Source organism: Vulpes vulpes, chromosome 6 (assembly GCF_048418805.1).
Source record: "Vulpes vulpes isolate BD-2025 chromosome 6, VulVul3, whole genome shotgun sequence".
In the NCBI taxonomy this organism is placed as follows: Eukaryota; Metazoa; Chordata; class Mammalia; order Carnivora; family Canidae; genus Vulpes; species Vulpes vulpes.
In genome coordinates, this window is record NC_132785.1 from 109,919,832 (window position 1) to 109,936,364 (window position 16,533).

At 52.1% G+C, this 16,533-nt stretch overlaps 1 protein-coding gene across 2 annotated transcripts in view; it reads left to right on the forward strand.

The window, feature by feature from the left end:
- Window positions 1-1,811, forward strand: part of ESRRB (estrogen related receptor beta) — a 169,579-nt gene extending 167,768 nt beyond the window's left edge. For both annotated transcript variants that reach the window (XM_072762082.1, XM_025996475.2), the window contains exon 7: window positions 1,443-1,811. In XM_072762082.1, coding sequence (XP_072618183.1) covers window positions 1,443-1,687 — 245 coding nt within the window. In that variant the 3' untranslated portion in view covers window positions 1,688-1,811. The remainder of the gene's footprint in view (window positions 1-1,442) is intronic.
- Window positions 1,812-16,533: the final 14,722 nt, after the last annotated feature.

Genomic DNA, 16,533 nt, shown 5'->3' on the forward strand with positions numbered 1-16,533 from the left:
ACCGTGGGGCCATTAGTACCCCTGGGCACGAAAGGCACTTTCCCCAGGCTGGGTCCTCATCATAATGATAACATTACATGTAGTAGGTGCTTACTGAGTGCCTGGCAGTGTGCAATTTCTTTTAACCCTCGCCACTACCCTATGAGGTATGGAGGCATTTGCTTCGTTTTATGGGGGAGGAAACAATGGCCAAAATAATACAGCATCTAAGACTCCAGAGTCCTGTCTTCCCCTTTCTGCTCTTCTACCAAGAGGAAGAGGAGGCATGGACTGAGTATGGATGCTGAAGGTCAGAAGGCGTCACTGGGGTCAGCCAGTTGGAACAGCTGCCCTTGGTCTGGTACCTAAACTAACCCAGCCTGCAAAGGCATTGTTCTGCTCCTCGCTCCACCTTCCTCGGCAGCCTACCCAGAGCTTTCAGTTGCCTGGGTGCATCACACACCCTTAACTTCCTGCCTTTGGCAGGCGTTGGGCACTGCAGTTCTGGGTGGCGGCTCGAGATCTTTAAGGAATGTCAGAGGCAGGTTATTATATCAGAGGCTCGGGATTGGGTTCTAGGAAACTGCCTTTGCTTCAACTGAGACCCCACTGTAACCCAGCTGTCAGCGGGTTCCTGGCTGCCCTGCTGGGATTTAGGTAACTTCCATTTGAACCCCTAACTCGTGCCTGAATCCAAAGCCCTCCTCAGGATTTTTAGAGGACTCCCAGTAGCATGCTCCCTCACCGTGGCCCTTGCATCCAGCCATGCTGTCTCAGCCCCCCAGCAGACCCCTGCCACAGGGCCCCTAGGCACAGAGCTCAGCCCCTTTGTCTGCGTTTGCATTCTGTAAGCGGCATCCTGTCAGGCCAACGATGACATTGAAGACCAGCTGGTGCCTGGTGGCAGCAGCAACAACAGTACGGGGGACGATGCTGGTCATGATACCACCAGCTGGGCACTCACTTCGGGCCAAGTCCTGTTTTCAGCCCTTGACCCATATTAACTCATTTAACCTCTCTGAGGTAGGTGTGGCTATCATCTCATTTACCGAAGGAGAAAAATACGGCACAGAGAAGTTAGGTAATTTGCCTAAAGTCACACAGCTAGCAAGGGAGGGACGCAAGATTCCAGCTCCCCCCCAGGCTGGCTCCGGATCCCACCCAGTACCTCCAGGGCAGTGACAAGTCTGCTCACGTCCAAGGCCTTCCGGGCCTCCGCTGCCACCTCTTGGTGGTTTCTCAAGAGATGACCTTCCTAGATACAGATGGCTCCCTGGCTCCAAGCCTCAGCTCTGCCATGGGCCTCTGTGCCCCAGGGTGGCAGCGTAGCCTCCATGGGCCTCCACTTCCTTCTCGGTCAGGGGAGGATTTGGAAGGCCCCAGGGCATCCCCGCTACACACACACACACACACACACCCCAGGGCATCGGGCCACACCCGCTGACGCCGCCCTGTGCCCTCAGATTCCATGTACATCGAGGATCTGGAGGCGGTGCAGAAGCTGCAGGATCTGCTGCACGAGGCGCTTCAGGACTACGAGCTGAGCCAGCGCCACGAGGAGCCCCGGAGGACGGGCAAGCTGCTGCTGACCCTGCCCCTGCTGCGGCAGACGGCCGCCAAGGCGGTGCAGCACTTCTACAGCGTCAAACTGCAGGGCAAGGTGCCCATGCACAAACTCTTCCTGGAGATGCTGGAGGCCAAGGTCTGACGGCCGGCACGTGCACCCCTCCCGCCCGCGCCGGCGGACGGCCAGAGCGACGCGGAGACCTCCACAGCCACCAGCCTCGCCCTTCAAGCCCTGTATCATGGCCAGAGCAGCCCCCGAGTCCCAGCGCCCCGCAGGAAGGAGCGTGCGGAGCCCCGGGGCGGCGGGGCGCGGCGGGGGCGGCGGGGGCTCGTCTGTAACTGGCTTTTTCTTTGGTGTGTTTCTCCTCCCCGTGGGCGCTGCTGAGGCCCGGGCCAGGGCCCACTCCCCTGAGACTGGAGACCAGCGAGGAAGCACCGCCCCCCCCCAAACCAGCAAGAGGCCACAGTGCAGATCCTGACCTGGCCCCCCCACCCCACACCCCACTCCCCCCTCCCTACCCCCCCCCCCCCCCCCGCACTGGGTGGGCGGTGCTCAGCGCCCTGGACCCCCACCCAATTCCCAGTGGGCGCCACCTGGAAGTTTGCCCTTCCCACGGGGCAGGTGCTTGCTTCCAGAGGCCCCGCCTACTCTGAGGTTCTCTGGGACCCCGCAAGAGGCCCCACAGCTTTTGGGGTCCAGAGGGCCCCCCCAGCCCTGCATCTTTTCAGCTTGGCACACACCCAGCTCCCGTGAGGGACTCATCATCAAGACAGCCGCTGCCAGCCCTCGTGCATTTTCTGGGCACCTGCCCTCCGGGTCCTCCCACCGGCCTGTCACCACTGCTCCGGGCCGCTGCCTTCCCCTCCTGCCTCTCCCAGGAAATCCCTGCCGCTTGCTGCCCCTACCTCAGAGCTCGCTCAGTGGGTTCGGCCAGCCCAGGAGACCTCAAGGTCCATAGCTGGGAAGGGGGCTGGCTCAGAGAAGGGCAGGGTGGAGGCACTGTTCCCCAGAGCTCCCCCTTCTGCTGGCTTCTCCCCTTCCCGCTGTCAGCCTTCAGGGCAGGTCCGCAGCAGGTGGGCCCGTGGGAGGTTGGGGAGTCAGGAGGCCCGCCCCCATCTGAGGGCACCTGGGCACTGGTCTCCAGGGTGGTGGTCCTGGGAGGATTGGGCCAAGATGGGGAGAGGCTCAACCCAATCTTTGCAGAGCGCAGAAAGTCCCAGAAGTGAGATAAGCAGGTGGGGGATCCCTGAAGACAGGGAGCTCAGGGGAAGGTGCCAGCCTACTGGAGGGGCTGGCTACTGTGGATGGTGGACAGCAGGACACCCCACTCCCAACATTCCAGAAGGTTGGGCAAATCAGTGCCATGAGGGGCGGGGTTGCTTTGCCACCTTTGGACTAAAGTGTGACATGGCTCCCTGAGTGCACGGAGAAGGCGCAGCTCTGTGGTGGGACCCCCTGTCTTCCTGGCTGCTGTGGAGGGTGACTGGCCACCCTGGTTTGCCCAGAATGTTCATGGTTTTAGCACTGAAAAGCCATGTCCTGGGAAACGCCTCAGTCCCACGCAAATGGGGACAGTCACCTGATTTCTGTGAATGGCCTTGAAAATCGGTTATAACGCACTTAGGGCAACCCTTAGCACCCCGTCCACTGCACACAGGTTAGCTGATGGCAGCTCAGGATCCCCTGAAGATGAAGGAGGGTTAAGTGTGGTAAAAGCATCTTTTAAACAGCTGCCTTCTGAAGCAGGGATCAGAGTAGCCCTACCTGGGACACTTTTCTGGGGAATCCACACCCATCTACCCCAACCTCCTAGCATCTGGAGAAGCAGGTGGATGAGCCTGGACACCAGGGGGCCAGGTGCTGTCCCCCACAGCCCTGCAGCCTTCCATGTGAAGCAGCCGATGCTGGTTTCGCCTTGCTACCTCTCCACCCCAGATACCACTCCTCTGAACTCCTATGTTGGGACCTGCTGAGGTCACCCCAGACCCGAGGGTTGGCTGAGACCCAGTGGTTACTGAGTGTCTCTCTGATGTCCTCACATACAAAAGGTAAAGGGTTCCAGGAGGCCTCATAGCCCAGTGAAGTGTGCTCCTGTCCCGTTGGCCTGTGGGGAATCCGAGGCCAAAGCCACCTGTCTGCATTGGAATTATTATTGGCCCAGATGCTTCATCCCTAGGTCTCTGGGCAGTCCCAATCGGGGTGGACACACAGGCACCTTAGCATCAAGGGACCTGAGCACAACCCCCAGTTTGACAGCTGTTAGGAGCTATGCCCCAAGGTCTGAACTAGAGGGTCCTCATGGTGATAGAAGTTGGAGTTTGCTCCTTGGGAGCCTTCCCCAGCCTTCTGTTGGGATGTGTGCTTGAGGAGGTGGGACTGGGGGTGGCATCTCTGCCGCCGAGTAGCACTTCCCTGCTCAAGCAGGAGGACCCGAGCTGTCAGGGGCCCATGCATGGCTGGCATTTGCAGCCCATCTTTTTTTAGGAGAAGCATCTCAGTTACTGGTAAAACTGGTTTGGGGTGGGTGGGTGTCCTGTACACAGTGTGTCAATGGATCTGGTGCTTTGGCAACTGTCCTGCCATTAGAGCCTCTAACAGTGAGGGGAGGTGGTGATCTTGGTGGCTCTGTGCCAGCAAGGTGGATGCTGCTCATACACATAAACCCCAGTGGCCACAGGAAATGGATCTGGCATGATGGGAACTCTGTCCGGTGAGAAAGGCCCTGGTGTATACTCATGGAGCCATTGGACATTCAAAGAAAAAAATTTAGGCCAACTTGTTAGTTGGAGGCGCCAGCTTTGGGGCCTCCCTGGGAAGAGGGGCCCTGACTTGGGGATGGTGAAGTCAGGAGAGTTTAGGACGCCCCACCCCCCAAACGGGATGGAACTCATTTGCCCCCCCAAATCTGTTGTTCCTGGAAAATCTGTAAAGAGGAAATTGCCCTTCTCACTTGTACTCTCATGATACAGGTCATTGAAATGAACCGAGAAATAAAATGTAAAAATCCAACCATGGAGAAGGTGGTATTGGCTGGGTTTTATTTGGTTCCTATGTCCCCACCCTTTCTAAAGCTTCTAGACTGGTTTTGCCACATGTGAGGTTGTGGCCCCCAAGTTCTTTTTGCATACAGGAAACTTCCATTATTTCCCAGGCCACAAATGAAGAACCGAGTAGGAAAATCTCAAGACCGGAGCGGGGCATTGGTGGAGAGGCCAGGCAGGGCTTTAGAGGAGCCAGAATCGGCACCCAGCTCCGTGGCAGGGGCCACCCTTCCCTCCTGCAGACCCTCCCCAACCTTTGTGCAGGTGGGAGAAGTTGGGGTGGCGGGAAGGAGCAGGGGAGCGGTGACAAACGTGACAAGAAGACAGAGGGGCCCGTGCCCATGGAACAGCACCAAAGAAAAGCACGATGTGGAAAGATTGTTTTATTTTCTGATAATGATTAAATGGCTGGAATGGCTTCTTAAGATGTATATATTTTTTAAAATGGCAGTCCCTCATTGCATCCCCCATCTGTACGTATTTCTGCCTCTGTTATGTGTTCTCCCCCAAATCCCCCAACCCACCCCATGTAAATCAAATGCCCTAGGATTCTTCTGGTCCCATGTATCTGGAATCTAATAAATAAGGAACGGCCTGTTGGGGAGTTTGTTCACACGTTGCCTTTCCGGGCTCGCTGTCCCCCGGACAGCACTGCCCTCAGGCCTCAGGCCGGTGCTGGGCCTGGCCGCCAGGAGAACCAGCTCAGCCTCAGAATTCTCTGGACATTCAGGTAGGCATTTTAAAAGCATGTTCAGCAGCAAGACTTGAAGAATGCAACATGAGAAGTATGATAATGGTATGAGAAGCCCCCTGCTACTTTTTATACTTTTGACATTAGTGTGAGGCACTCAAATACTTTTCATTTATGCCAGAGAAATGGAGCATCACATGTATGTGAACCAAAAACAGTTCACTGAATTAGGATTCTGAAGTGCATCCATGTATGCATGCCCACAATGCTGACTGCACAAAGGACGCATGTGTTAATCCACACCCAGGACCCAGTGGGAAGCCTAGGGGATGGCCTGAAAAAAATCGAAGAGCACTGTATCAGGATGCCTTGCAAGTAAAGACACCCCAGTTTATGTCAGCTTAATGGGTTTATTGTCTTGGATTTCTGTGAAGTCCAGAAGTGGGGCAAACATCAGGCAGGGTTTGGTCCAGAGGTTCACAAAGTCAATAAGGCTATGACTCCACTTCTCTGTGTCTCTCATTCTGCCCTCTTCTGTCTGCTTCGTCCTCAAGCTAGCCTCTTTCATGGTAGCAAGAAGGCTGCTAGCTTTTTATTTCACATTGTAAGAGAACATCTCTTCCTACTACCATGGAAACTATCTTGAGTGTCCTTCTGAATCCCGATGGCTTTTGTGCTTATCTCACAGGACCATTGGGACCAGCTTCAAGTAGGACTAGTCCCACTTAACTGTACAGATGTTACACAAAAAGGGTTGGGTTGCAAGCCTAGAAGACAACCAGCCAATAATGAGGCTCACAGAACACACATACATGGACAGTTCTGGCTCTGGTCAACCTTCAATGAGCTGTTTATAAGTTCCTTGAAGCTCTTGGAAGATCGCATTCACATAGTCTTTGAACTTAATACTTAGCAAGTCTTATGCATGCAATGTATTATGGAAATGAATGTACTCAGTTTTAGGTAATTTCCCAATGTGCCCTCACTACCTCACATGTGTGTACACATATATACTTATGCACACACACACACACACACACAAACCTGGTATTCATGCTGCCATCTTAAGAAAAAATACTCAGGAAAGAGTCAACCATAACATCACATGATATAATCAAAATAGAAATACTTATTGGACTATCGGTATTTTAGGATTTTCCAAACTACCTCTCATCTGTATGGATAATTGTGATTAGACTACCTAATAGCTCATTTTCAAAAAGATTTAAGCCTCATTCTTCTCTAAATAATATTGTCCCTATTTTGTTACCAAAGAAGTGAAAGGGGAAAACACAACTAAGGGCCATTCATTCATTCAACAAATGTCTATTGAGGGTCTGCCCTGTGCCAGGCATTGTTCTGGGCATGGAACTATATCAGTAAAGAAAACAAGCACAATCTCTATTTTCACAGAGCACAAGTCTAATGGAAAAAGGAGAGGGACAATGAGCATGGTAAATAACCAAATTACATAGTTTGTTAGATACGTTCAGTGAGTGGGAAAAGCAGAGTATGGATGATCAGGAATGGGGGGAGGTAGGATATAATTTTTAAAGGGATGGTCAGAGCAGCCTCAATGAGAATGCTACATTTAACAGTAAGGTGAAGAAAGTGAGAGCCACGTGGATATCTGGAGAAAAAGCTCCCCAAGCAGCAGGACCAGCACGTGCAAAGGCCCTGAGGTAGCAGTATGCCACGCGTATTCAGTGAACATCAAGGACACAAGCGTGGCTGAAGTGGAAGAGGTGAGGCAAGGGGGAGAGGGGCAAGTCATGGGGGAAAACATGAGGTCATCCTAAGTGAAGCTTTCACTCTTAAGTGGAAGACTTTGAATAAAGGAACTCTGTGATCACATGTCTCAACAGGAGCCTTTGGTTTCTGTATTGATGACAAGCTGTAGGAGGAGCAGGGTGGAAGACCAATGAGGAGACCACTGATGAGGTGGCTGGCTTGGACCAGAGTCTGAGGACAGCAGGTGTTACGAAGCACTTAGGTCCTGGATCTAATTTGAAGCTACCAGAGTTGGCATCCACTGAGGGAAAGACGCAGGGAAGGCAATTCTGGGGGCCAGGTGGGAGGATCACCCATGTAAAGTCTGAGACGCTGTTGAATGTCCAGGAAGATGCCAGCAAGGCAGTAGGCCATAGGGTCAACGAAATAGGGAACAGGGAATGAACTTCTCTGGTAACAGGTGTTCACACGGGATCAATATTCAGCCATGAATTCCTCCTCACACCCAGCCAACGCCCCCTATTGCTCTCTATCTAGCCTCGAAGGCTGTAAAGTAAAAACTTGTCTTAGAAACAGGTTTCTGGAGCGGAAGGGCCTTAGTGACTGCCTTTTTATGCCATTATTTGGCAGTTGAGAGAACTGGGCCCAGACTCTAACCCTCTCGATTCTCAAAAACTGAGGGGTGCCGGACTGGAAGGGGCATGGCTGCTTTCTTGGTTTGGACCACCAGTTCTCAAGTGGGGCGACTGTGCCCCCAAGGGCATACTTGGCAATGTCTGGAGATGTCTTTTATTGTCACACTAGAGGTGCTACTGGCATCTGGTGGGTAGAGGCCAGATGCTGCTACAGGGCACAGGGCAGCCCTCACCACACCGGATTCCCTGATCCACAATGTCAACGGTGCCAAAGGCTGAGAAATCCTGATTTACACATATCCTGGGCATCATCAAGATAAAAACACGCAGGGTTCCACAGTTCAAGGTGTCAACTCATTACTAAGCTCTTCCTGCTACCAGATGCCACCTCTGCCCCGCCTGGTCTGGCTCTGACCCCAAAACATGCCTCCAGGGCAAATATCCAAGCTCCCTTTCAGATCCAAGCGAGCCAAAGGAGGGGAGCCCCTGGGTCCTACAGTCCTTCAATGGTGAGGTCGCGACCAATATCCTTTTCCACAGAAACTTGAGGTTTGGGGAAGCACCTGTGGCTTCCTGTCTGGAGGAAGTGGGGTCCCCTCTGGCAGACCAAGGTGCCCCCTGTTGAGGGGTGCTAAGGACAAAGGTGACTCCACATCCACCACCTCCGAGCCCCACGTGGCTCGTGCCCATGACTGTCCCCACATTCTGCTCCATTTGTGGGTTTTCTCTTGTTCCCTACCCTGTGCTGGGCAGGAGAGCCTGTGTCTGGTGGTCAGAAGCCAGCCTTCTCTACGGGGGATATGGGGGGAGCTTAGGAACCTTCAGAGACCTTTTCTCTGGAAAATTGGTCTCACTTCTGCAGATGTCCCTCCCTCAGCCCATCTGTGCAAAGATCGCTTTGGCAGCTGTCACGCGGCAAAGTGAAGGCACTGGGGCTCTCACTTGGGTACTGAAGAGCTTCTCCTCACTTCCCCTGTGGAGAATAGGGAGAACCAGACCCTCCCATCCCTTCTTCCCACAGGCAGACGTGACAAGCCCCCACAATCAAGCTTGGAGCAAGCCCAAAATAGGGCCAGCCTGGCTGGCCCTCAAGAAGACTTGAGAATGACCCAGTGGCCACGTGAGCTGCACTTCTACCCCGGGGCCCATTGTCAAGGCCCCTCATTAAATGGAAGTCCTAGACAAAGCCCCAGCCAGTCACCGCCAAAGAAACAACAACCCAGCAGGCCACCAAATAACCCAAAGTGACCCAAATCTCTACCCTCGGCACTGACCACACTATCGATGGCGTGTCACGTTATTGATGCACTGCAAAACTTCCCCAGGGACCTCTTTCTGCATCTCCCTGGCCCCCACAGAGCTGCTCCCATGGATCTCTCTGGTGCCCCTCCAAACTGCCCCAGCTTCCCCGTGCAGTCCCCTCTGTGCCCCTCCTCGGGCCTCCCCTCTAGGCCAGCCCCGGCACCTCGAGCTTCAGTCCATGCTCCCGCACGAGCTGAAGAGCCAGAGGCCCATCCGGGGAGCAAAATCTCCTGGCTCGCAGAGGGTATGGGGTGCAGTCAGCCAAGGAAGGCTGAAAACCTTACCACCTCGGGTACTTTATTGTGCCTCTGTTGTAAATTCACGGCGCTCCCAAAGATCAGCAGCCCCCAGAATCGCAGAGAGCTGTCCTTCCCCTGCCTGCAGGCCTTGCCACACACAAGGTAGTTCCACCCAACCAGGACGTGCCTGTCCGGGACCCCCCTCCAGGCTCACAGGCTGGCAGTTGTGTTAAGTCCTGCCTGTCTTTGGAGGGGAAAAAAAAGCCTAACATTATGGACCGATGTGATGGTGACATTTTTATCATGAACGTTAAAGGTCCCTGGGGGAAAGGCTTAGCCTCATGAACAGGCAATGTCTCAGCTGTGTGATGTCAGAGGTCAGAGCTTCCCGAAGGTACCTGGTGCCCCCCTGGACAGAACACGTTAGGGACCATGGCTGACTTGCATCTTGGAAGGGGAAGGTGGACATGGATGTCTGGAGCGAGTATTTTGTATCCTTCAAACCATGTCGCACAGGTGGTTGGTCCTGGTGAAGGTGACTCTTCTAGTGGAGGGTCTCCTGCAGGGTGGGCCCGGGAGAGGGTGACCAGGCACACATGGCGGGGCCAGGAGATCCCTGCCTGGCCCTTGCCGGGGACCTACGTCCTTCTTCATCCTGTGGAACATGCAACCCACCTTGGCTCCACAATAGGGTCGCTACTGTGGAGATGGGTGGGATGTGGGGAGTGCCCAGGAGGCCAGCAGAGGAGCCCGCCTGGGGACAGATGTGGTGGTAAATGCTGGCCAAAGGAAAGAGAATTTGGCTCCGAGGAAATGTTCCTGGAAGGAGACAAAGCTCTCCCAGCTTCCTCTGGAAATTGCTTTGTTTAAAATGCAAAGTGCAGATGTGTTTAGATGACATCTCTGCATCCATCACCCTATGCAAATGCCGACCCTGGGGAAGAGGAGCCCCTGTAAGTCACTCGGATCCCCTAATCGAGTGTGTGTGGTGATGGCAGGCCGAGGGAACAGCGCAGGGGCGGGTGACAGCTCACCACCCAGGAGAAGGGCTTGATAAGGGGCAGCCGGGGGAGGAAGGAGCCCAGCCCTGGGGGGCAGGAACGGCTCAGCCACCTGCACCACCACCCCCTCCCCAGGCTAGCTGCTCAAAGATGCAGATGTAGAGACTGATGGATGCGGGATGTGGGGTGTGGGATACAAGCCACTGAAGGACAGAGCTCTAAACAAGGAGCTGCCAGGCTCAGGGACAGTGAATTAAATCCTCTGGGGGAGCCAGGGGGACGCCCCTTGCCTGAACGCTCTGCCCCAGGGAGAGAGACTGCAGAAGTTGAATGCTGGTTGGGGGTGCGGTGGGGCCCTCGAACCTAAGCCCCCATCTGATGTCTCAATCCATCACCATACCGGAGCCTTCTGTGCGGTGTTCCAGACCCGGCTGGTACTTAGCATCCCAGTAGGATTCTCAGAGAAAAATCCAGGACACCCAGTTACATCTGAATGTCCAATAAACAAGGAATAATCTTGTAGCCTGAGCATGTCCCAAAAATTGCGTGGGATTATTTGTTGTTGGTCTGAAATTTAAACTTAATTGGGGGCCCTGTACTTTCATTTGCTAAATCTGGCAAGCCTACCTCCTGGCCAATCCATTCTATTTTCTGCAACCATCTAATCACCAACTCTTGAGGTTGAGCCTGCCTCTGCTTTCCTTTTGTTTGTGCCCAGCTCCTTCCATCCCCACCCCCACCAGTTCCCTCCATCGCATGCCCTCCCACCCACTCACCCGGGTTCTGCCTTCTGGCCCACATGCTATGGTTTTTGCCTCCTTTTATCTTTCACAGATCACCCCCCAACTTCCCACCACCCATAAATGTCTTGCATTCCCATCTCCTTCTTAGCTTCTGCCTGCAGCCCTCAACTCTGGGAAGCACTGCTCAGCCTGGCTGCTAGCTCGGCTAGTGACACACACGTTCTTCAATACTCATCCCTGGACTCAACAGGTATTCCTGGAGTTCCTGCTATGTGTCTGACCCGTGGCTAGACACTGAGGATACAGTAGTAAAACCGAGCAGGCATGGTCTTGGCTCCCCTGGGGCTTACATACTAGTTGGGTGAGATAGATTTAAGAAAAAGAAGTGGCAGCTAGTGAAGTAATATAAGTGTGAGCGCTAGAAAGGAATAAAGGACCTGGGATGGAGAGTAATGGGATGCGGAGGGCTGCTCTGAAGAAACAACATCAAAGCCGCCATCTGAAAGATGAGACGATGCTAACCATATAAAGAGTGGGTGGCAGCATGCTCCTAGTAGGGGACGCAGCATGTGCAAAGGCCCGGGGCATGAGAATGAGTCTCTGCAGCAGCCTTCATGTTAAACAGCTCTCTCTCTTTCACATTTTACTTATTTATTTCAGAGAGAGAGGGGGGGCACGAGCAAGGGGAGGGGCAGAGGGAGAGGGAGAAGCAGACTCTGCACTGAGCAGGGAGCTTGATCCCAGGACCTTGGGATCATGACCTGAGCAGAAGGCAGACACTTAACCAACTGAGCCACCCCTTAAACAGCTCTTTTATCCCTCAGACTCTTTTTTTTTAATATTTTCACCTGTATTTCTCTTTTATCCTCAGTGGATACCTCCAGCATGCTAAGGTCTCAGAGAGACCTTCAGCTTCCAGCATGCTAAGGTCTCAGACCAATCCTGTTCTTCAGCAGGTGAGGTCACCTCCCAATTCACTACGAAGATGGAGCTAATACAGCTCCCTTCTGTCACCAAGTGTCCCTCCACGGTCACATACAAGTGTCTTCCTTTCCTTTGCTCTTGAAATAAGATGCCTTCTTATTTCTTGAAATAAGTTGTTGTAGCCAACCTGACTGGGCCCTGCCTCAGCAGACCCTATGGGGCCTTTGCACCATTGACCATGTCCTGTCTCTTGACTCCTCAACCTCACTCCTTCCGGTAGCCCCTGCTCCCCCACCTTCAAACCAGCTCAGCCAAGACAGCTCCTCTTCCAGCTGTGACTTCATCCCCTTTGTGTTCTCAGCCATCTTTTCCAGAAGACTTCCCCATTCTGTCACCGTCCTCCACCCAGCTGCCTCCGCTATCTAAAAGGCTCTTCAAATGTGTGGTTCTTCTCCCCTGCTCCCTGCACACCCCCGTGTTGTGCCACCAGGGTCTTCATGGTTATTTCCTTACCGGAATGCAAGGTGCCTGAAGTCAGAGACTTGGCTTTTACCATCCAAAGCACATTAGTTTGCCCGCAGGAATTGCTCAGCAAATGTTTCAGTTGAATTCAATTGGGGCATCTCTTGGGCTTCTGGAAACCCATGTGGGAGCACTCTCTTGGCGGTAAAGTATGAGAGGGCTCCCCTCAGTGGCAGGGGGTATGGGCAGAATGGGGAGGTTGGATTGGAGGTGGGGATTGGGAGACAGCGAGAAGGAAGACGGGGCAGGTGGAGGGTGCCAGCTTTTACAAAAGGATGATAAATGATAACAGCACTGGGAACAAAACCAAACATCCTTCATGCTGTCAGAGCGATGAAGCCAGCACATTCCAAGACGCGGGCACCAGGCAGTGCCTTGCTTTCGGAAGAGGCATAGGCTCTCGGTCTCCTTCTGCTCTGAGTCAACAGCCCAATTCATCTTCCTTGGGGTGTCTTCTGGAACTGCGGGGAGATGGGTATCCTGGGGTTAGTGAGAAGGAGGGAAGTCAACCTGAGCCATCTGTCCTCAATGTCCCCTTGCTGGGGCAGGAGTGGTCTCATGTGCCCCTACTGGACCCTTTCATGCCTGGGGTCAACTAGATGGTGTTGCTTCCATTTATGTTGTGGGGCTTTTGTTCTGTCCTCTTTTAGGGAGCACTAAACTTAAAGTAAAGATGTTCTAAGAATAAGCAAATGGAAACACACCTGCTGGGAGTGATGAGAAGATCCCAGAGACTTAACTGCCACACATTTTCTTTCTTTGTCCACAGAGTGTGAAGTAGAAGAAACCCTGTACTGAGAGTCAGGGAACTTGGCTGGATTTGGGGCCCAGCTTTGCTGTGGAAGAGCCAGGGACCCCAGACAATTATCTCACCTCTCTGGGTCTTGATTTCCTAATCTCCAACTTGTTGGGTTGAGTAAAGGAACCCTAAGTTACCTTCCAGTTCTCTCATTCTGTTATTCCTTGTGTATCTCAGAAGTAGATATCTGGGTTTTCTCAAACTTAGCCTTCCTTTCTTCTTTTTATGACAAGGGCACCCCACTCTTTCCTTCCCTTTCCGGAGACCTGTCAATCATCCTATCCTGTCCTCCCCCCCATTAAGGGGTGCGGCCAGGATCTGAGCTCAGTCAATCAAACTCTGAGATGGGGTCACATGACAGCAGCCCCCACGGATCCTGCTGTGGTTTCCAACTACCTGCTCAGGTTCCTGCCCTACCTGAAGTCATATTGTCCACCTGCCCCCCCTAGTTCTGCAAATTCTCCAGTGTTGCTCTCATAAAATCCCCTTTTCTCCAGAGTCAGTGCCTGGTGCTTGCAATCAATGACCTTAATGATCTGTTGTTAGAATCTTGAATCTAGGGTCAGAGAGTGACTGCAAAAGACACAGGTCAAGTTGCCAGTGAAGCTGCCTCCTGACTAAAGAGGCTTTTAATAGAAAAAACAGGGAAGAAACTGGCTGAGCTTCACTGCCTGTCTCCTGATAAATAAAGGCACCCGTCCAGCAATCGGGAACTCTTGGAGAACAGAACTTCGAGGACCCCTGAGAAGATGTAAACGTCAGTGATTCCTGGCATTTCACAGCAAGTGAATTCCTCCGTGCCCATGCCCAAGCACGGGTATCCCTGCGACCTGAATGATGGTTCCCATCTCAGAATGGGGCCAGGTAAGCCAGCAGTGCACAAACCTCAGAACTGCCCTTGACCAGACACTGCCTGGTAGTATTTAACAAGTCAGCAAGGAAGTAGCCACTGGTGCCCTCCATGGGCTTATGGAGTGGGCTTTGCCCACAGGAAGCCCTTAACATGTGTATTGTTGAATGTCTAAAGCTTGAGCATCTGGAAAGAACCTGAGCAAGAGTCGAGGTCAGGCACTGCATATTTGCCAAAAGGATTTGAATATAAAAATGCTAAAGAGAGGTCATTTGGCCACCTAGGGAGATAGCCTGAAAAAAAAATCACAATTTTAGACTTATCTAAGTCCTTCCTTATAGGACAGGGTTCCTCAGAGTGTGGTTGCAGGATGTCTTCTGGTGGCACGTGGGCATTTAAAAGATTTTATTTTTAAATTTCTTTTGTTTTCTTTTACTTCCGTGTGTATTGCATAAAATGTCACTAGTATGTCCCAACATATGCTCTACAGATACTTTGCTTAGGAGGAAGCTACAGTAGATACATAAGCTAAAAAAGTGAGTGGTTTCAATAAAGATATTAAGGAAATAGTAATAAAGTAGGATATGGGTTTGGTGAACTTTGTGAGGGTGGAGCTGGAATGAAGTTGGACAGCACCTGTGCAAGGGGAGTATAGAAACCCCCACCCCACTCCTACCTCCAGCCAGTCCTATCCCTCCGCAGATGACTGGGTGAGGAACCTACCACGAGACTGTGAGACGCTCCAGCTGTGGGCCAGACTCCTTCATGTTGGATCCTCCGTAGTGCACCACCAAAACAGGAAGTACCAACGGATTGAATAATAGTTTTATGCCCTGCCTTGTTCTAGAAAACAGTTAAAGCAGACAACACAGAGCAGACTTGCACAGAAAGAAGACCAGGACACAACTTCTGGCCTCTCTTTCACCACGGGTGTACCCTGTCCAACTGGTCAATCAATCAGTCCTATGTGCTTGATAGGCAGCTTCAAGCTACACACTTCTGTCTGTTGCCATCCATCCCCATTTGCTGCTGCCTGGGCCAGGGCACCAACATCTCTTACTGGGCATACTTTCTGCCACCATCTCCAACCGTTCTTCCTGACTCCAGTCTTATCCCAGCTAAGTGATTTTTTTCCCCACACAGCAGCCAAACAATTGTCCAAAATGCAGCTCATCGTCTGAGGTCTTCTTTCTTGTGTGCACAGGGTGAAGGCCACAGTCTTCAGGAAGGCAGGAAATGCCTTTCATGCCCTGGCCTCTGCCTTCCTCTCCAATCTTATCTCTTACAATTGTATTCCATACCCTATGTGCCAGCTATATTTTAGTCTTTCCCGAAAGCATCTTGCTTCTGGGCCTTTGCATATACCATTCCCACTGCTTGAAATGCCCTTCCCTTTCTTCTTCTGCTTCACTCCTCCTTAATCCTCAGGATCCACTCAAGCATCATCTCCTTCAAGAAGCCAGCCCAGACTTCTCAATCTGGATCTTATGTTCCCATAGCACCTGCATTTACTTATCACAGCACTTACTATACTGGGTCCCCATTGTTTGCTTACCTGTCTACCTGCCACATAAATCCTTACAGTCTTTGAGCCAGAGGCCATACTTTTTCACTTCTGTATCCTCAGAACCTAGCTCAGTTATGGACTGAGAATAGGCTCTCAGCAAATATTTGAAGACTGAGTAGCTGACGGTCACAGGTCTGGGAAACTGCAGGGACAATGGGCTTGGGACTATGGGCATCTTAAACTCATTCATGCTCTTCACCAAATATTTCTAACTCCCCACCTTCTTGGCACACAGTAGGTTTACACTCCCTGACCTCCTTGTGGTTCGGTAGGGACCATGTGATCATTCTGGTCAATGAGTTATGAACAGAATTACCATGTGTCACCTTTAGGCTGAAGCATTTAATTGCCAGAGTTCTCTTTCCCTCTGCTTTGACAACCTGTAATAATCCAGATGGCAGCTTCTCTATCAAGCGGGGTCCTGGAGTGACAACAACACTGAGTAGAGCCCCCAGCTGACCTGTGAATAACATGTAAGATAAATGAGACTAAGCCTTTGTTTTAAGAAGCTCCAGAATTTTTTTTTAACCAACATAATTTAGGCTGTCCCAACTGGCATACCCATGCAGCCCGCAGGCCTCAAAGGACCTAATCTAAACTACATTCTACCCTTCTGTCCTCATTCTGGTCTGGATCATGGCCTATGTTGCCCTCAGTCTGAACAGTCCCCTTTTCATCCAAAACAAGAAGGAAAGAAGGAAGAAAGGGAAGAAAGGAGGGAGGAAGGGAGGGAGGGATTCCTAGTAAATAGGAATCCAGCTGAACAGTTTTTGGGAGACATGGCCTCAAAAACTACAAAGTCCATGGTGAGTTCATCATCATGGAGGCAGACCAGCCCTACCTCAGACAGCAAAGGGAGGGCTGGGTAGTTTCCCCTTCTGTCTTCTCTGTAGCCAGTTATTTGGGGATCTTTAAACCTCCTAAGGCATTTACCCACTAAAT